Source organism: Trematomus bernacchii, unplaced genomic scaffold (genome assembly GCF_902827165.1).
Source record: "Trematomus bernacchii unplaced genomic scaffold, fTreBer1.1, whole genome shotgun sequence".
Taxonomy (NCBI): Eukaryota; Metazoa; Chordata; class Actinopteri; order Perciformes; family Nototheniidae; genus Trematomus; species Trematomus bernacchii.
In genome coordinates this window covers 14,442,721-14,462,992 of record NW_022988050.1, presented here as the reverse complement: position 1 = coordinate 14,462,992, position 20,272 = coordinate 14,442,721, and the positions used below count along the sequence as shown (strand labels likewise).

The 20,272-nt window shown below is 41.7% G+C and overlaps 1 protein-coding gene across 2 annotated transcripts in view; it reads right to left on the bottom strand.

Annotated features, from left to right (window-relative positions):
* The window catches only part of srcap (Snf2-related CREBBP activator protein), a 38,429-nt gene that overhangs the window by 16,784 nt on the left and 1,373 nt on the right, over positions 1-20,272 (bottom strand). For both annotated transcript variants that reach the window (XM_034119300.1, XM_034119301.1), the window contains exons 2-20: positions 19,918-19,994; positions 16,605-19,411; positions 14,784-15,050; positions 12,940-13,125; positions 12,689-12,829; positions 11,404-11,614; positions 10,227-10,396; positions 9,576-9,669; positions 9,368-9,457; positions 8,343-8,516; positions 7,957-8,189; positions 7,338-7,515; positions 7,052-7,188; positions 6,229-6,398; positions 2,111-2,440; positions 1,406-1,592; positions 1,116-1,285; positions 396-544; positions 84-299 (exon numbers count right to left, since the gene is read on the bottom strand). In XM_034119300.1, the coding sequence (XP_033975191.1) occupies positions 84-299; positions 396-544; positions 1,116-1,285; positions 1,406-1,592; positions 2,111-2,440; positions 6,229-6,398; positions 7,052-7,188; positions 7,338-7,515; positions 7,957-8,189; positions 8,343-8,516; positions 9,368-9,457; positions 9,576-9,669; positions 10,227-10,396; positions 11,404-11,614; positions 12,689-12,829; positions 12,940-13,125; positions 14,784-15,050; positions 16,605-19,172 (5,671 nt within the window). In that variant the 5' untranslated portion in view covers positions 19,173-19,411; positions 19,918-19,994. The remainder of the gene's footprint in view (positions 1-83; positions 300-395; positions 545-1,115; positions 1,286-1,405; positions 1,593-2,110; positions 2,441-6,228; positions 6,399-7,051; positions 7,189-7,337; positions 7,516-7,956; positions 8,190-8,342; positions 8,517-9,367; positions 9,458-9,575; positions 9,670-10,226; positions 10,397-11,403; positions 11,615-12,688; positions 12,830-12,939; positions 13,126-14,783; positions 15,051-16,604; positions 19,412-19,917; positions 19,995-20,272) is intronic.

Genomic DNA, 20,272 nt, shown 5'->3' with positions numbered 1-20,272 from the left:
TCAGTGCAGATTGACTCTCAGAACAGATCATGATCATCTCCTCTTCAAACAACTGGACACTGGAAATGACCCTCTACACTTACAAGGCAACCTGGCCTGCATGTCCGGACTGAGCAGCACCCTCTGGGGCAGGACGCTGCCGGGGACGGGGCCTGGATGAGCGGCGATGCTGGTGGTGCAGGAAGCAGTGGGAGGCCGAACGGTCAGCACTGGCTTTGGGGCGCTGGCTCTCACTGCAATTTGAGCAGTTGGATGCATGGGCAGGCGAGGGGGGGCCGTGGTTGCCACTGTACACACCACTAAAAAAAAGGAAAAAGCATTAGGAGAAAAATAATAAAAAGATCTGCAAATGTAAGATTCATTTAGAGGATACATAAATGTTCCTTTTCACTTGCCTTGTTGAACCACAGGAGCAGGAGCAGCAGCTGTGGAGACTTCAGTAACTAGAGATTTGGGGGTCTGTGCTGCAGGAGGCACTGAGCAGGTGGGTTTATTCATCAGGAGGACCGGTCGGTTATCACTTTTAGGAGGCGGCTGGAACATCCTAAAGCAGAGACAGACCAACATACAGAAGATCAATCAATGTCTTAATTTATTGATTTTTATAATACATTTTACACCAACTTAAGCTTTTCCAAAGTGCTCAATTTATTTGTTTACCTTTTTTCCCTTTATTTAAATTAGTTTACGGTTATCCAAAAAGTGGTGTTTTCTAATCAAAATCAAACACAGTTTTACTATGATCACTTGCATGTTTGTCCACACTCACCAACACTGTTTGCTTTATAGATTGTCCGATTTTGATTGATCATGGGAAAAGTAAGCAAGACAACATCTTAACATTTACTATGATGGTTGCCTGGCCACACATTTTAATGCAACTTAAGAAGTTTAATACCAATCTTTGTATTGCATCGAGCAAGATGAAAACTGTTTGGATTTTGTATTTAAAAAATAATCTGGATTGACTTTTGTTTGTAGAGGTCAGCTTTTCTAGACTGACACATTGATATTTAAATTGAGAATACTGGTGTAGGTTCAGCTGTACTATTCTGGGAAAGCCATTTGGGTTTGGCTACACAATGTGTGGTTATAAAAGTATTTGCACTGCGTACCTGTTGACCTTCATGCGGACCGGTTTAGGTCTCGGAGGGGGTTCAGGGTAATCCATGACCTCCTGGATGAGTTGCCGGTTGACCTTGTGGCGTGGCAGGAAGATGTCTGCCTGGTAGCGGGACACACGGCTCTCCAAACCAACAAGGTCAAACATTGAAAGGTCGCAGCGCTGATGACACAAAAACAAAAGTAATACATTTAAACATCCACTCCTCAGCATTACAGAATTGACGAAAAAAATACATTCGGACCAAATTAAAGCTTTTTCAGTTTTTTCTTTAAAGCTAACCTTCAAAGGGGAGATCTCCAGAGCGTCCATCGCCAGAGAGGCTGTATGGAAAACAATGGGCTTGGTGATGAAGGGCGACTGGATGGGCCGAGGGTCGAACAGGTTGGGGTGGTTGCACACTTTGCGGAGCTGCATTAAGATGTTAATCACAGACATGAAGTGACCACTCGCCAGCGTTTCCCGGGTCCTGTGAAACAGAAACAAACGCTAGTAAGACAAGAGAAAAACACCGGAAATAAACACTTCAAGCATTAAAGTTATTTATGGGAATAAATCAAATAGAAAACGGGGTCTGTGATTGTTTGATTTAACCAAAAAAGCCCAAACTTCTTGGACCAATGACAACTAAACTTTTTATTGAGTAGACCAAGCTAAATATAATAATACAGAATAATGTGTAGACCCCAAAACAGCACAAACCCTTTCCCATGTAGGTCAATCATATTCTATATTCAGAGATGACATCTCTACACTCAATATATTTAACACTCGGCAACCCACTCTAAAACAATCTTAATTCATTAATATAAGGACAGATTAGAGAAAAAAAAAGTTATTTTTTATATGAGTGTGCCTTTAAATCCATCTTGAAAAAAACTAATCTGCTTTTCCCAAGTAGAAATCTTTAGGAGGCTCATAATTAATTTTAAATCCCCAAAAGATTTTTGCTGTGTACTGGATCATCTCTGATGTGTAGTAACTTACGAGGCCTGTGCCATGAAGTCATCGTAGAGAAACCGTTGTCTCTTGGAGAGGCGACAGCGCACAACATGCTCGTATTTTTTGGGCATCTGCTTCTCCACGTCAATCTTGATCCTCCTGAGCAGGAACGGCCTCAGCACCTTGTGCAGCCTCTTGACCAGGCCCTCATTGTACTCCTGGCTGCCCTCGATCATTCCCGTCAGCGGGTTGGAGAACCATTCCTTGAACTCGCGGTGGGACTGGAAGACGTGGGGCATGAGGAAGTGCATCAGAGACCACAGCTCCATCAGGCTGTTCTGGAGAGGAGTTCCTGTCAGCAGCAGGCGCCGGTGGCTGTAAAAGGGAAATCAACATGTTGATATATGCAGAAAGATTTATTGTACATTTTAGAGATTTTGTATATACCTTTCTGTTTGGGACCTATAGGTGAATTTGTCATTATTTCAGAAGTTATGACTGATAGTTTATCTATTATTTTTTTATCATTGTTTGTTTGCATGTATAACTTTTTATACAGTAGTTGTCGGTAAATTAGCTTTAAAACGGCTTAATATTAGCATAGGAAAATAATTGTCTATCATCCCTTCAATCACTAATATGCAATCCCGTCACAAATGGGCAGAAAACATCTCTTAGGACTACAAGACCCGAGTTCAAGAATGTTGCGTTCAAGATACGCAGATGTTTTTTTAATTATTGGGGTTCATCACAGAGTGCCCATATAAGTGCTCTTTCTGTCTCCATGTACTGGGTACGGCTGAAGAAGATCTATGTCTAAAAGCTTGTGTGTAATAAAACGGTGTGTTCAGCTTCTCCTTGAAGCTCCACGTACCAGTGATAAATTGCCACCAGCTGGAACAGGCCTCTAGCCAAATGATGGCTAGTTAGTCTAATTACAGCCACTTTGATACAAAAAAAAACAAGAAAAATAAATGATATTTGTAGGATAAGCTAGTTAACATTCACATCCACACCACTGTGACCTGTGGATAAACAGTTACGTGCTTGGGTGTATTTCGGAGATTAATTAAAAGTTAAACATGTCTAATGTTAAATTATAGCATATTCTCTACAGCTGAATGCACACTGACTATTTGTGACAAGCGGCAGCTTAAAGACAGAAAAGCATCCTTGAATGTGCTATTTTGTACAAGAGTACTTGGTACATAATGCTTGCATAAAACATCTGTACAGATTTTCTTATTTCCAAAAATAATGCTGGAGCCACGATCATCCGTGTCTACTAGGGTATTATGTCATATACGGAGCAATGCTTAATATCAGGGTTAGTGCAAAAGTGCTTTTGGAAAAATTGACACAATAGCCGCTTTCACACCAAGTACTTTGCCGTACTTAGTGCCAGCATTTAGTACCCCCATGGAACTAAGTACAGATCGCGTTCACACCGGAATAAGTTGCCTGAGGGAAGATTACGCAAATGAAGCCGCTGACGTCACTTCTTCTTCTTCTGCTTTGGGTTTACTGGCAGGCCGCAAACAACTTCACGGCGTATACTGCCACCCGAAGTCCCCGGCCGGAAGTCCCCGGAGTTGGGGACTGGCTTCAGTAGAAGCTGCTGGGACTCCCAGCAGCTTCTACTGAAGCCTTCCGAGTAAATCGCCAGAACACCGACACCTCCTCATCTCCACCACTCCCATGTTTTTTTTTGTGTTGTTATAAGTTATTCTTTCTCCGTTGGTGCGCAGGGCTAATGCTAATGCTAATAATGCTAATGCCAGCAAATACAATGGCGGCTTCACAAAACTTGTCAGAGTTTTACGGGGCGTGGTTTGCAATTCGCACAGCCAATCGAAATTGGTACTTTTTTCTCCCCAGGATAGTACCACATCTCTAGCAGGCACTAAAAATGGGGGTAAAAGTTCTCTGAACCAAGTACTCTTTTTGGTGTGAACGCTAAATTCCAGGCACTATCGGAACTAAACGGGAAAAGTACGGGTAAAAGTACTCCGGTGTGAACGCGCCTATGGATGTTTGCCAGACTCTGCAGGCTAAATGTAATGCTTCAATCACAGCAAATCATTTTGTATAATCCAGGGTTCTTACACCTTTTCCAAAGTCAAATTCAAGCACTTTTCAAGCATTTTCAAGGTGCATTTTCAAGCTTTTCAAGCATCTTACAGCTGTTGTAAATTACATATTGATATACACATACTTATACTCAAATGATTATTTCCCTACCTCACATTAAATCAGATGTTCTTTATGCTATAAACAACCAAATGTGTGTTTCATAATAGCATTCTACATGAGGATGAAAAATTAAAAATGTTAGAAAAGAAAACTAAGTTTAATATTTCCAAATGTGTGACCTATCTGTACGTAGACTGGGCATCCCATATAACCTGGCTGAGCCAATATAAAACAATCAGCCAAATAACTTTTCAATATATTATTGATTACTATTTTTGAGGTACTTTTAGGTTGGCAGTAAACACAAGTCAGAGGTACATGGTGTACTTTGACTCCACTACATGTATTTAATACCTTTAGTTACTTTACAGATGTGGATGAATGATGTGAAATATAATCAAGTGTTAAATCAGACTTTAGTTCCACCTGGAGTAAATTCACAAGCTACTCTGTAGTATACAAAGTCATTCAAACTAGCTGCACCTTTACCAGCTTTGATAACACTTTCATGATCAATCATTATAAAACATATCATATACAATTATTAGGGATGCTCCGATCGCCAATTTTGGAGCCGATCGCCGGAATCAGTATCGGCCGATACCGCTCTCTTTTCCTCTCTCCCCCTCTCTCTCTCTCTCCTGACAGCCCGTCAGTATCTCCTGCAGCTCACTGATCCAGTAATGAGCGACCCGACAGTGAAGAATAAATATATTTATAACTAGTTTAGCTTGTTCCAGAGGTAGATAAAATAGCTAAGTGTGTTAGGTCTAACTCTTAATGTGTGTTCTGCTTCGCTCACCGGTCCGTCACAGCGGGCGGAGCTGCAGGATTTCTGCTTCACACACACGTTGCATACCGCTATTTTATTGTCATTTTCGGACACTTAAAATACTGCCAGACTAGTGAAGCCATTTTGGCGAGCTTGTTTTGCCGCGCACAGAGAAAAGTGTCATGTATTTTACATGCAACGATAGCCTAATCTAAAATGCTCTACTATGGCGTACCTTTCGTGTGGTGTGTGGCTCGTCAGCGCAGACTCTCGCATCGTTATTGTTGCACACTTTGCAGGAGGCTACTCTTGGGCTTCGCTTGACCCTCGTCTTAGCCATGGCTTGTATTTGTCTTCTGCTAGCCAACGCTCGTTGAAACGGCAACCTCCTGGCATACTGTCATCTATCACTCTCATCAGAATGCCCAGGTCACACACGTAACAAAAACACTTGCCGGTCACGCGCATAGCGCGGGAAGGCCGGGGCGGAGCTGTTTTATGTAAAAGCGAAGCAATTAAGCCCGCTCCGACTTCTTTATTTTCTTTTAATCTATAAAGCGAAGTAAAGCATTTACAATTTCAAGCACTTTATCCCAAATTCAAGCACCATTCCCAAAATGCAAGCAAACCTTGAAAACACCTCGTACAATTTCAAGCATTTTCAAGGATTTCCAGCACCCGTACGCACCCTGATAATCAAAACTTGTCATTGCTTGCATTACTGATATCCGTAAAACGTATTGGCCTACTACTACGAAATGTTCGATTGAAATTTTAAAAACTGATCCCTCTCAAAACCTTTCAAAAGTAACGTGCACCAATGCATTTAAAGTGTCCTAGTATCTTTTTACAACCATATTTATTTAAACCTGCAAAGAGACGGTTTGGATAGTAGGGACATAACATAAAACAAAAAGGCATTTAAACCTGCATTTCAGTCAGAGCACATATCCCCTGTATAAAGTTTAGAAGGGACAAAGTACAGCAAGTAAGTACACTTAAATGACACTGGTGCGTGTCTGCAGAGGCAGGGTTGCATGTTTGAGCCTTAAGCAACGGCCCTTCTAGTGCTAACTTTTTTTGCTTCTTTATTTTGGAGGTTTGGGGGGGAAACCAGATTATTTTTTATTACATTGTTTTTATTATTTAGAACCCTTAGTTAGTACATGTCTATTTAAAATTAAAAATCATTACTGACCTGTTGAAGTTCAGCAGGCTCTGCCAGCGCTGAGACTTGAAGTTCTTGATGTTTTGTGCCTCGTCCAGGATCAGGTATCTCCAGGACTTGCGTCGGAACGCCTGGTGATCCTGCAGCACCAGCTTGTACGAAGTGATGCACACGTGGAAAGCATTAGGCTTCGTCCAGCCCTAAGACAAAACAAACAATATGGTTACAACCATGAGCGTAACAAGAGAGCGAGATACAGCATTAGATGTTCATGAAAGTTGGTCAGTGGTTCATGGACTCTCGAGTACCTAATGATTTAAATAAGGGCTATTCAACCGAACTAGCATTGGCGTTGTTTTAGCAACAAAGATTATATGCTGATTTACAGTTATATCTTTGCCAATGTTAGTCAATGGAAAAAGTCTAACGATCTCATGACACAGAAGTTCCACCGTCCAATTTGCCTCAACGGCGAGATCACATCCTTGGTGCTTGGTTACAACTAACTGTGACCACATCCATCACACTGTAGACTTGTAGTAGAACGTTTGCTCACCAGAAATAATGCAATTTGTACGAAACTAGAATCTTTGCCTTGCGGTTGAATGCCTCCCCCAAAACTAGTCAAGTTGCAGTTTACATCCACATCTTTCCAAAATGTCATCACTTCATCATTTAACCCCATTATTAATTTGTGTGAAATTGTCATAATTAGCTTATGAATTCTTGAGGTATGTCCAAAATCATGCTTTGTGAAGCAAAGAGATTCTGGGGTTGGCTTTCACCCACTGGCGAGCATAATAACAATCGTTCAGTTAAAGATGAGAGGCCAACTGTGATGTTAACTCTTTACCTGTCTCTTCAGCTTTCTCTCCTTTTGGCTGCCAAAGTATGTGAGGATTTTAAATCCAGGACACCATCGTTTTAGCTCCATTTCCCAGTTCAACATCACACTGGTGGGGACGATGATGAGGTGAGGCCCCCAGTTACCTGAACACAAGTCGAATGAAATCAACAGTTGAACGTAAAAGAAGAACTTAATTTAGCTTACAAAATATGAGTAGCACTCCAGATGAATTACACGATTAAACTGCCATTTGTATAAATAGTGCTTAAAGCATCAGGAGCAGTTTGGTTACTTTTTTCAAGGGCGAGGTGAGCCAGCAGAGCGATGGTCTGGATAGTCTTGCCCAGTCCCATCTCATCAGCCAGAATGCCGTTGAGCTTTTTCTCGTACATGGTGACCAGCCAGTCAAGTCCAATGTGTTGGTATTCTCGTAACGTGCCATGAAGCAAGAAGGGGATGGGGGTCTTGACCTTTCATTGGAAAGAAGATGAGAAAATTAGAGGGCAGAACTGCATAGGACACAAAACAAGCAACCCGAGCTTAGACTATTAGAGTGTTTCCACACAGCTGCAATGACAAGTTGACTAATAAAGACATTTTTCATGCAGAAATGGAAGAAAAAGCGGTTTTCAGTCTCTCAAATATGGAGATTCAATGCTTTTTATGTTTGGAATTATATTAAAAATGTATACATTCGAGTTTTGGACTTTCAAAACGAGACATGTAAAGACCTAACCCTTGACGACCAGGAACTGGATGGAAATGTTCAATATTTTACGGCATTTTACAGGCCAAACAATTGAAAAGAAAACATGTAAAAATGAATAAAATCATTACTCTTCTAATATAAAAAGATATAAAGATTTTCTTTTGTCATTAAAAAGAACAACACTTGAATATTTCAGGCTGACCTTTGCAGTAGCCAACGTGTAGCCCTTTGGCTGCAGGCTCTCTGCAGTGGCAGCGATGTGGCTGATCTCTTTCTTTGGTCGTGAGCTGGAAGAAGGTGGGCTGTTGTCTCCCTCCTTCAGCAAAACCTCCATCCCTTCATCTCCACAGCCATCATCATCATCTTCTTCTTCTTCCTCACTCCCCTCTTCTTCTTTCTCACTGTCATCATCTTCCCCGCTTTCTCCTGCTGAATCTGAAAAAAGCACATTTGAAAGAGTTACTCATTTAATATTTAATTTGAGTAGTTTAAAAGCAGCAAATTGTTTTTTTTTAATATGCAGAAATAAATGGGTCAAATAAACAATGTATACAAGATTATTTGAGAATCTTTGTGAGCGGTTAATACCTGAAGAGGAAGAGTTGCTTTCCACATCACTCTCATCTTCTTCAGTCTCCTCCTCCTCATCCCCAGACACCTCCGAATCAGAACTCTCTTTAGAGCCAGATCCAGACGGAGCCTCAAAGTCTGATGCATACGCTCCTTTGTACTTCTCCAGCAGCTCCTCGACGCTCATTTCACCTACAAGGGAAGCAGAAATATGTCAGGGCGGATGTTTACTGCTCATGGTTTTTAAACAGGGCACGGCTTAGTGTGAATGAAATGGCATATACACAATACACAGCAGTTTGAAGAAGGGCAACAACACTGCAAGGAGAGGTTTAAGGATCAGTTTTTGTCAAACTAGAATTCTGTGCTTATCATTCTACATATACCCAACTTTATATATGTTTTCACCTATATTAAATATGCGTCGTCTACCCATAAGAGGGTCATTAGTTAAATTCCTGGCCCCTGTAGTCAACATGTCCAAACTAAACAACACGTTGCAAACTGCATGGGAGTGTTAATCAATCCTGAAATGACCTTTGCCACCAGTGTACGTATGAGCATACACAGAATATGTTTATTTAATCTGTCATTTTTAGGTAGTTTTTTTTTGTGAATGGAGATAAGTGTCATCTGTGTTATTTTCAGCTAACTAAAAAAAAAATACTAGAAACCATAAATATCTTGTCAAAATACTTTATGCCCTAAATCTTTTTTTTATATGGTGATATTGACCCAAACTATTTTTTGTTGGCATCTCTCCCTTTGGTTCGGCGTGCCATTGCCATTCAGATTTTGTAATCTAAAACATTCAGGAGGAAACCAGATTGTTTTTTTTGTCATAAGTGCTGGCCTAACCATTACATAAATTCTTGAAGAGATTAAAAGTTGAGTACGTTTATTCCTATACACACCTTATCAGGAAAAGGAAGCTCTTCAACAAAGATGAGAGGAATTAAACAAAATGTATAAACGATTACACAAAGTATCTACAATAGGCTATTCAACGTGAGCAACTCCCATTGCTATTTCATGCCAAGTACCTTCTCTGGCCAAGTCATCAAGTTCCTCTGCATGGTTCACATCTCCCTCCACCTTCTCCTGGTCATCTATGGTGTCCTCCTCATCCTTAGCTGAAAATGGGAAGACAGAGTAAACCAGTATTACATCAATAATAGTCAAATGTCAGGTCATTAAACTAAATACATCTGTGCATCTTTTCCCCGCATCTTATAACGAGATCCATCTTACCATCCTCTTCATTGGCAGTGAATTCACCATCTTCCTCTTCCTTCACCTCTGATGAAGAGCTTTCATCAGAGCATTCTCCATCTGAGACCGACTCCTATGTAACGATTCAGTGATTCAATTAAATGCAAACACATTTGATCTGTATAAAGGCACCCAATCAAAAAAAACAACAGTACTTTTCAGGCAATTTTGTTAACGTTCCACAAAATAGAGGGCGATTTTCAGTTAACAATTGTAAATAAATGTCATGTTTTGAGCATCAATCCCAGTTAAATAAAATATCCTAAAATCATTATTTCAAGGGGAAAAGATGAGCCCATCTGGATTGCCCTGAAGTTTGATTGTTGCCATTTTTTAAAGAGTGTGTATTAGGATAATAAGAGTGTGTATTAGAATAAATGCAATGTGTGTATTAAGTGTGGGTTCAGTTGAATCTTATGATGGAATTAAGTCATTTACATGTTGTAGCACTAGAATTAGGCTTTATTTAGATTATACATTTCTAAACGTGATGATCAGCAATTAATGGACAGAAAAGATTAACCATATGTCAATGTTTGAATTGAAGAGCTTGTGACCAAAATATAACTGTGTTCAGTGATCTTATGCCATTTGACAATAATTCAGGTCCAATCAGTTTAGTGGCTGTACCTGAGCCAGTTTGATGGTGCTGAGTAATTGGTCCAGGGGCAGCATGCCCTCCTCCTTCAGCAGTTCAATCTCCCTCCGATGGCTCTCAGCATCATTGCCCTCCTGCTGCTCCTCCACATCTAAGGTCTGTTCATCATCCTCTTCCTCACAGGGAGGTTCAAAGTCTCTGTCTGCACCAAGAAACAAGAACGGTTTTGTAAGGAAACATTTTTTTTTTTTCTGATTATTGTTCACATCTCTAAGGGGAACAAAAGAGATGTATAATGTATCTAGACCATTTAGTACATCCATTTTCGAAGCCAATAAATGCTTCCTTATTATGGCTTCAGGAAGTAATATGGTTCAGACACAGTCGATAAGCGGAATATTAAACCTGGGTTCGTTAAGCTTGAGATTGTTCAATGTAATTTCATTTTAATACCACCAAAACATTGCAAGATCTTTAAAAGACAGGATCACTAACTATTCAAAACCTTCCCTTAGGCAACCCGAATTCTCTAATAATACCATGTTTTTTCTCACATGCCTCCATGGTCAACAAGGAATCTGAGGAAGCCAAGTGTGCCTACACAAGCAGGAGACCGTTTTTTTAGGAAGTGGTTTACACAGTAGGAATAGTGAAGTTTTCAAGAACAAAGTTTTATTCAGGAAGTCAAGGAAACATGGTGTGGGTAATCATTCCTTTAGGGATTGGCACGTTTGTCCTTCCTCTGACTGAACAAAGCCTTACACTTAAGTCTGGCTTGCTTAAAGAATCAAGTGCCATTGATAACACGGTGCAGCAGACTAGTCTGACAGGTTTGACAAGTCTCCAGCTTGACGGTTCACAAGCAGTGCTCAGTAAGGTGCACTGGAGATGTGCCAAGAAGCGTTTTACTGCACTGACGAATATTAACCTCAACATCCTCACTGCTATTACATTCGAGCTCATCACGTTGGATTTGCACAGAACAAATCTCTCAAGAGATGCAATGTCCTTGACAGCTTTTTGTCTCCATGAAACATTTTACCTTTGTGTGCCTTTAAGAAGATTAAATCATTGGTGTGTAGCTATGACAACGTCACCGTCTGAACCAATGATTCAGCTCTGAACACACTCAGTGCTTTAACATGGAGACAGTGAGCTTTTTTTATGAGGGGCAGGGGTATTTTTTTAATTAAAAAAACACTTTCTCACCCTCCTCATCAGCGGCAGGAGTCGCAGGTTTTTGGGGAGTCTCTGTGACAGGCTCAGGTTCAGGTTCAGCTTCGGCAGGTCCGGTAGGTGCGAGCGACTGGCTGAGGAGGTCAGAGTATTTCTCCGTCTGTCCGACAATGAAGTCCAGCTGAAGGTCCAAAGCCTTCTTCCTCTTCTCCTCCAGTCTGGACTGCTGCTTGTACTGAACCACCTTAATGGACAAAACAGAAGTACTCTTAACAAGGGGTGACTTTTACTTTAATTAGCCGTGACCAATTTTTGATTAAATTAAGAAAACGTTTGATAATTTTGCCTAGATTAGGAAACACACATAAATCATTTTAAATTGTCTAAAATCATTGCAATACATATAAAAACACAGGCATACATAATGTCAAGTGCCATTTGTGATTAGAAAATGTTTAAACATAAAGGTGTTTCACATATAATTAGGCACTTTCACACCGGAGTACTTTTCCCAGTATAGTTCCGATAGTTCTTGTTTTGTGAAGCCGCCATTTTATTTGCTGGCATTAGCATTATTAGCATTAGCATTAGCCCAGCGCACCAACGGAGAGAGACTAACTTATGGCAACACAAAATAAAACATGGGAGCGGTGGAGATGAGGAGGTGTCGGCGTTCTGGCGATTTACTCGGAAGGCTTCAGTAGAAGCTGCTGGGTGTCCCAGCAGCTTCTACTGAAGCCAGTCCCCAACTCCGGGGACTTCCGGCCGCGGACTTCGGGTGGCAGTATACGCCGTGAAGTTGTTTGCGGCCTGCCAGTAAACCCAAAGCAGAAGAAGAAGAAGTGACGTCAGCGGCTTCATTTGCCTAATCCTCCCTCAGGGACTCATTCCGGTGTGAACGCGATCTGTACTTAGTTCATCAGAACGAACTAAGTACTGGGAACTAAGTAAGGCAAAGTACTTGGTGTGAAAGCGCCTAATCTTACTAACATAAGAAATGCAAAGGAATGTATTTTATTTGTAAAGCCTACACCCAATAATGAAAGAGTTGCCTATAAGTGTATGCCAAGTAAAAAACGGTAGGTTTAAAAAGGCTTCTTCTACAGACTATATTTTCAGTTAGCATTTTTAATTTATGCCTTAAAGTTAATAATTTATTTTGATGCAAAATCTTTTTTTAAATAGTTAATATGTATTCTATTTTCCTACAAGTGCATTTTCTTTCTGTGACAAAAACATTCAAACACTACACCGGCGTCTCTTCTAATTCCACAGCTGAGCAGAATGTTTTGTTTGCTTGTCTTTCTCTCCTCTGTACCTTCTCCACACTGCTCCAGAAAGCCCGGACCTCCTTGGCGATAGAAGAGGCGACTCTTCTGATCTTAGAGTGCTCGTCTCGCTTGGCTTTTTCTTCTTTTTGCCTCAGCTCCTCGTGGTATTTCATCACCATTCGGACCACCTAATAACGTGACAAAATAACACAACTTAAAACATATATACGATATACTTATTATTTTAATAAAGCTTGTGAAACACTAACATTTCTGGGAACAAAAACACTCAACCTACCTTTCTAGCCACTCCTCTCTTCCAGCGCCTCTCCTGAGCGAAGTCTGCAGAGAGCCACTGCATCTCCTCACACAGGTAGTCCCAGTGAACTTTGGGTCGCGGCGGCTCCGTCAGGCGGGTGAGACGCTTCGTTGACCAGAAGCCCTCCCGCTTCAGTGACTGGGTCCGATGCTCGATGTCTGCTTCCTACAGACACACAAAGGCCAAACCTCTCAGTAAATCCTGCAAACACATCAGAGTGCTACAACAATGTTACAGAAACTGGTAGCCAGGACGGTGTACAGCATGCAAACCCTAGAAATGGGGTAGGAAAAAGGGGTACTATTTGTAAATGTGTCATACAACTTAAACCGGAGAAAGTCTTAAGCAGAGTGGAGCCCAAAACTTCAGCTTTAACAAACACTGCAATACTTGCAAGTGGCAGAACAATTGATGGTCCGTTTCAGTAGAACATAATACCGGCTTTCCCTGGTAGAAATTGTGCAGCAGTCTTTTCTCCACTGCTAATGATATACAGTATTAATAACAACACAGTGGGGCGCCCCACTTTTCTTGCTATTTTGCAAATTACTGTTTTTACCACAACAAAAACGATTTCACCAGTAAGGTCAGCTACGCAAATTCATGTCATTGTTGTTCAGTACTCAATCTGAACATAACATGCTTCAAATTTGAGCAGCATTTCCGAATTTTTCACTACACATTTCAGGGGACTAAATACGTGAATGGTTCGAAACAGAGATACTGTTTTCCTCAATGAAAAGACTGTTTTAAATACAAATCAACCCTGCATCGCCTCAGAAGATGTTCTTCTGGTCTGCAGCTGTACAGACGATTTGTGGGTAAATAGTGGTTGTGTCTTCCAGACTTTGTGATTATTCACTGCAGAGTTCTACACAGCTCTCAAGTATAATCCAGAAGAGTAAGTAACAACATCAAAGACAAATTTGTATCAGTGGGCGAATCAGGAATTACAAAGAAACAGGGAGCCTTCAACTTTGCAGGTTGGGAGTTTAAGGTCTTTTCATCATTTCTTTCACTCTCTTCAATTATTCAATCTCAAAGCCTTTATCATGACATCAAAAAAATATATAAATGTGAAAAAGCTTACAGTATTCCTTTATAACCACAGCAATCAATGTCCATTGTGCTTTTTGTATTTTTCACCAGCTGTTCATATTAATGATTCTATCCTTTGATTGCCCTTATTCCAAAAAAGATAATGTTACTCCCAAGCCGTTTGAATGGCTAATCAAAGAGATTATTCCACTTATATTTCTTTTAGCATGCAACAGTTCGTTCTGCAAAAAATGTCAACCCCATGGGGTACGCACACGCCCTTCAAATAACTTGAAAGACCATCCTTTTCTAACTGCTGTCATGTTGCTCCTCTAATACGCTCGTTGTCGCAATTTTGCAAAACTGTGTTCTATGAGCTACTCCTTTAATGGCTGCTATGCACGAGAACAGACTCCACACATTCTTGTCTAGTAGAATTTTGCTCATTGCACAGAGCAGGCAAGAGGATTGGGTGTTGCAAACTGCACAGAAACTCCTATTGAGACTTGAATTCTCAATGCTGCCTATCAAAATGTACTCCAATGTCAGCAAACGCTACAAAAAAATATTCTGGCTATCCGAACAGATGGTCATATTTGCTAGTGAATTATTCTTTTGCAGGTAAACTTAATGAATGACACCTTAAACCACCTGTGGAAACTTAAGACATTTTTGTATTTCTGATTAAACAACTATTGTAAGTTCCCCTAAGCCCATTTAGTCTTGCTTCTTCAAAAGAAAAAAGTCATTACAGCGTGTCATAGGGCAAGTTATGGATCACTCACATGTTTAGCCAGCTCTGCCATGTCTGTGTGACGCTCTCCGCGGGGGCGCTGAGGAGTGACCTGATCAGGTGGGGAAGAGGAGGAACTGCATCTGCCGCCAGTAGAAATGGGAGACACAAACTTCCCATGAGGACCCCGGAGAGGTGAAGACTTGTCCCGTTGTAGGTTCGACCAATCACTGGAGGGTGAGGGACCCGGGTGAGAAGAGGTGGAGGGTGAGACGGGAGATGAATTTTCCGTGACCCTGTCTGCTATCCACTGGAGTACCTGAAGGTTAAGGATAAAGAAGCACAAGAGGAAATTATTTTAAAAGGTGAAAGCAGTAAAGTTCACTAAGAACAAAGCCACATGCATGAATTGGGTAACAAGCATTTATAGTAAGCAAATCCTGAAATGCTCCAGAACCATAAAGTGGTGCAGGAATGATTCATGCGACCATCATGTAGTTTGTTAAAAACCTAAAATGATCTCTTTACCTATGGCAATTGCATATTTGCTTCAAAAATCATAAAGTGGTGTTAATATGTGAAGATTATCCTGTTGAAGAAAACGTTCAGAAACATTTTCAAAATTCCAAAATCCAAAAACATATATCCCTCCCCGCTTTTTGTGGAAAGAGCCCTTGCGATGTTGACTTCCTGGTCGGTCTACAAAAACATCTCATCACTGCACCACTTTATAAACTAGTCATTAGTGACTTTCAGTCAGCTTTTGCCTCATGCAGAATAACAATCATCAAATAGAAGAAGTCAAAGTGCTCCTTGGCATTAGCAGTGACAGCGCCTGACTAGGAAGTGCTGGTGAGTATCCTGTGTGAAAGGAACCTATGTGGTTGTCTGACAGCCACCACTTACCTTCAGGAATATTGCCTTTCTGTCTGTCCTGCTCTGTCCATGCTGGACAACACACATGGCTTAGCATGCGGCCAACTTAAAATAAATAAATCACTAAATAACACACATGAGTGATATAAACATGTACCAACATGCAGAAGGATGTATAGAGTGATGCCATCTTAAGACAAACATGCTTCAAACCTGATTTGAATTACAGGAGCATAATAATGATGGTGTTTATGACAAATATTACTTTCGTTTAAATTAAGCATAGATAAAACAAGTAAATAGTACACAATAACAAAAAAGTCATACACCTGCGGAACATCACCACAGCTTAAATATATCTTTGTGTTATATGTAGTAAAAGAGTGTTCCTCACAATACATAGTAGGGCTGCTCGATTATGGCAAAAATCATAATCTCGATTATTTTGGTCAATAATTGATATCACGATTATTAAAAACGATTATCCATTTACTTTGAAAACATCAATTTATTGGAGAAAAAAAATGTGAACAGTATGTTTTTAACAGTTGATTACTCTGAACTTTAAGTCTAATTCAACTGAAAAACCAATAATAAAAAAAAAAGTAATAGTAAAGTAATAATAATAATAAAAAGATAATCGTTTTATTTCGATTACGTTGTTTTCGTAATCGTTGCAAGCCATAATCGTAATTGCGATTAAAATACAATTAATTGAGCAGCCCTAATACATAGTGAGAATAGCTCTTTACCTCTAGTGTGGCACATCATTCAGATTGGAAAAGTAAAGGACAGCATTGTCTGAAACAATGACATACCCCAGGGAGCAGCTAATAAACACATATCTGCCCCATCTTTATCAAAATGTAATAGATGCCTAGATACAAACTCAACATTGTTTTCATTTCAGTTGTTCAGTTGTGTCCTTGTTAAATCAAGGCTGACACAACTTTCCCACTGTGACATTCAAGGACAAATCATTTCTTCATGAAAATACCTTGTTTGGAGAGCTGGGGGTGTTCATCTCGCCTTCCGTTTTGTCGCAGTCTGGTTCTTCGTCACTTCCTTCTTCTGGGCTGCTGACCTGCCCTGAGGCGTCCTCCTGAGCCTCGGTTTCGTCCGTTGGTTCGTCCGGCTCCATGTCTTCACTCTCTTCCTCCACATGGAGGGAGTCCTGTTGGCTGGGGGGATCATTGAGACTGGTAGATGCTTCATCTTCCCTTTCCACTGGTGCTGAGAGCATGTAAAGGGCGTTAGACGTAGTAGGGGTGACAACATCTTGGGACTTTTCACTTGTAGTTTCAGTAACATTTAAGGCCTCTTTGTCAGATTTGCTTGTTGAGGTTGTGACAGATGCAGTCTGGACAGGTTGAAGTGAGATACCGCTCGTAGTGGGCTGCTGTACCTTGACAGGCGGGGCTGCTGACACAGAAATTGTATTGACAGAGCACTGCGTCTGATCTTTCTGGCCGCCAAGAGCCACAGGCGCACATAAAGAGTCCGAGACAGTTTGGGGAAGGCACTCCTCAGAGCTGTGGGCATTCACTGCCAGCTTGCCAGCCGCATTCTGTTGCTTGGACAGCCGTGCCAAAAGGGAGGGTGGGTGCTTCAGGAGAGGAGTTTCTCCCGGTTTAAGAAGGAGCAGCTTTGGATTTATAGTACCAGAGTGGCGAGTGGTGCAGAAAGCCTCTGGTTTGGTTTCTGTGGGCACAGCAACATTCTGGATTTTCTGTGATGGAGTCTCAGTCAAAGCAGGGGGGGTTCCTTTGGTCCCTTCATGTGAAGAAACACAGGCCTCACGCTTTGTAGCACTTACAGTCTGATTTAGAGAGGGGGCTATGAAAGACAGTGCACCAGCTGTTGCTTCTGCTTTCTGTTTAAGGAGAGTCGTTTGAATTGCAGGAGAATCACTCAACTCTGTTTGGTCTGATATTGCCTCATTGACCTGTGAGCAAGGTGTTTGTTGGCCAGTGTCTGTCTGTTCAACAGTGAATGAGTCAGCAGCTACTTCAACTAAACAAACCTCACTTGAGTTAGCCACTTGAACAGCTTGGTTAGCATCTAATACCAAATGCTGCCTGACGACAGCAGCTGCCCCAGTGTTTTGTATGGACAAATTATGGGAATTAAGGTTTGCCTGTATCTGATTTGCATCATGCGATGCTGAAGGCTCCTGGGAAATAATGACAGGTTCACTTTCATTAAGTGTGTGAATTGCTGGTTCAAGGTCCACAGAGTGTTCGAGTAATGCGTTGAATAAGTTCACCTCGTATCCTGGAGAGTGGGGTACCAGTGCGCTGCTGCTGGCACATACTTCCTCCGCAACCTCCTCCACCAGGGTGCAAAACTCGTACACTTCCACAGGCTGCGAGTCCATCTCGGTGTCTGCTTGAACACTTTCTTCATACAGCTTTGGTTCTCCAGAACTCAGCTGGTTTACAATGGCAGCTTCACAGACGCTGCCATCTTCTCTCTGCAGGAGGTAACTCTGATTCAGGTGCATGTTAGTCCAGTCCCCGCTGATGTGAGCTTCCTCCCTGACCACAACGATTTCTTGAGCCTCGGCTGAATGCACAAGCTCGGCAGTTAGTGGCGTCTCTTGTTCACAGGGGTGAGATGTTTCCGATTCAACAACCAGCTCCGTCTGCACTGAGACAAACAGAGGGGGTGCAGCAGAGGGTTTCGAGTAACTCTCCTGTGAGAAAGAGCACTCTGGCAGCATTGTGATGTCAGATGAGGAGGTGTCAGTTTGGTCTTCCTTCATGCTACTCTCCACCTGCTCTCCTACGAGTGGATCGCAGCTCCTCTGGATGTTGGTCCCATGTATTGCAGCTGAGGGAGGTTGTCTCTCGTTGTGAGAAGTGTCAACAAGCTCTTTGACAGACTCAGACATCTCAACTGATTCCAAAGAATTAGCTTTCTGCATTTCTCTGGCATCAGCTGAGAGCTCTGTGGTGATTTTAGGTTGTGTTTTCGACAAGTCACTTTGTTTAATCTCACCGTTTCCAGACGAGGGTAAAGGGATTGTAGATGTTTCCGAGTCCAGGACCATAGCCCTGTGTTCTGTGGTGTCTTGGACTTTAATAACAACACTTGATTGTGAGACAGAGGGAACTGGGGCTCGGAAACAGATTTGAGATTTGGGTCGGAGAAGAATATTTCCACCTGTGTGCTCTTTTCCGCAAAGTTCCACTTTTGTTCCAGTCTCTGGTTTATATTCCAATGTGATGGACTGTTTTTCCTTTGTCCCTGTGATAACCACAAGTCCAGCAGCTTCTCTAGGCGGCACTTGATTTGTCTGACTATTTGTGTGGCTTTTCTCTTTATCAGTTTTTGACCCGTATTGCAACTCTTGCACTGTGCTGTCAATTTGTGTTTCTGGGGCGAGAGGGGGACAAAGGGGAGCTGAAAGCCCTTGCATCTCAGCGCAGGAACTACAGTCCGCGTTGAGAGATGTTGGCAAGGATCTCGAAACTCCGACAACACTATCCCCAGCTGGGACTTCTTCGGAGACGCTGGTGATCGGGAGTGTCTCCGGCAAGATGGTCTGACGGGCGCTCTCCATGCCGAGGAATGTTGAGTTGTTGCTCTCTGGCAGTGGCAAAGTGGACAGATTGGTGAACGGAGGGACTGGGCGGGGGGCAGCTGCGACCGGCTGCGGGGCATGCTGAGGTGACTCCCCAGCCACATTCTGTGCAGCCTGGGGGTTGCCACCCTGCACATCCACAGCCGGAGAGGCACCCTGCCGCACCGCCTCCTCCCCAGAGCTTGCTTTCTCTGTGCTGCCCCGGCTACACACTGCACCTGTGGGAGATAGAGATTGTTAAAAACGTGTCTGGTGATACAAATGCTGAAAAAAGAAAAAGAGACATGGAAAAAAATAACTCAACAAATAGAAAATATCTCTTTTGTAGATCTTATATTATTGTCCCCAAGGGATATTTGTCCTGCAGCCAGCAAAACATGAATATATATCAAGTGAAATCAGGAAACCTATGGTAAGCCATGCTCAAAACCATCAACATTAGCTTCAGGTATTGTTGATGGTTTTAGGGATGGCATATTATGATTGCTGTTGTCACTTGATGTATGCATGAATGTTATTATGTTTTTAGTACCAGAGTCTATGTGTTCTTTGTAACTGTGCCACGCTATTGTTTGTTTATTTAAGTACAGGTCATTGTATTCTCATTGCATTAAAAAAAAGAAGCGGCAATGCTCTCATCTAAATCCAATTAGTCAGGACTCTTTTCTACAAAAAAAGAATATCTGACTAGAGAAAGTACAGCTTCAAAGCAACGACTTCTCACCTGTCTGTGGTGTGAGACACAGATCTTCAGTGCTTTCTACTTCCAGGATGCTGAAATTAGGGTCCCCTCGACATATTCTGAGGAAGAAGGAATAGAGACAAATGTCAACTTTCTAATTAAAATCAAACGAGCGACTGCATCCCTCTCCACTTCGCAATTCTAAACTGTAACGTAGCTGGATTTATTTATTTAATGTTCAGGTCTGAATTTAGTTAAGACAAATAGCAGTGTGTGGGACGCTGGGTAACATGTCACGTCATGAGAGCAGCAACAGCAACACTCGGATAGCTTTGGCTAGCCAACTGCTAGGACTGTAGTTGGTATATTTGGCTGTTTTGTTGGCATTTTGCAGCAG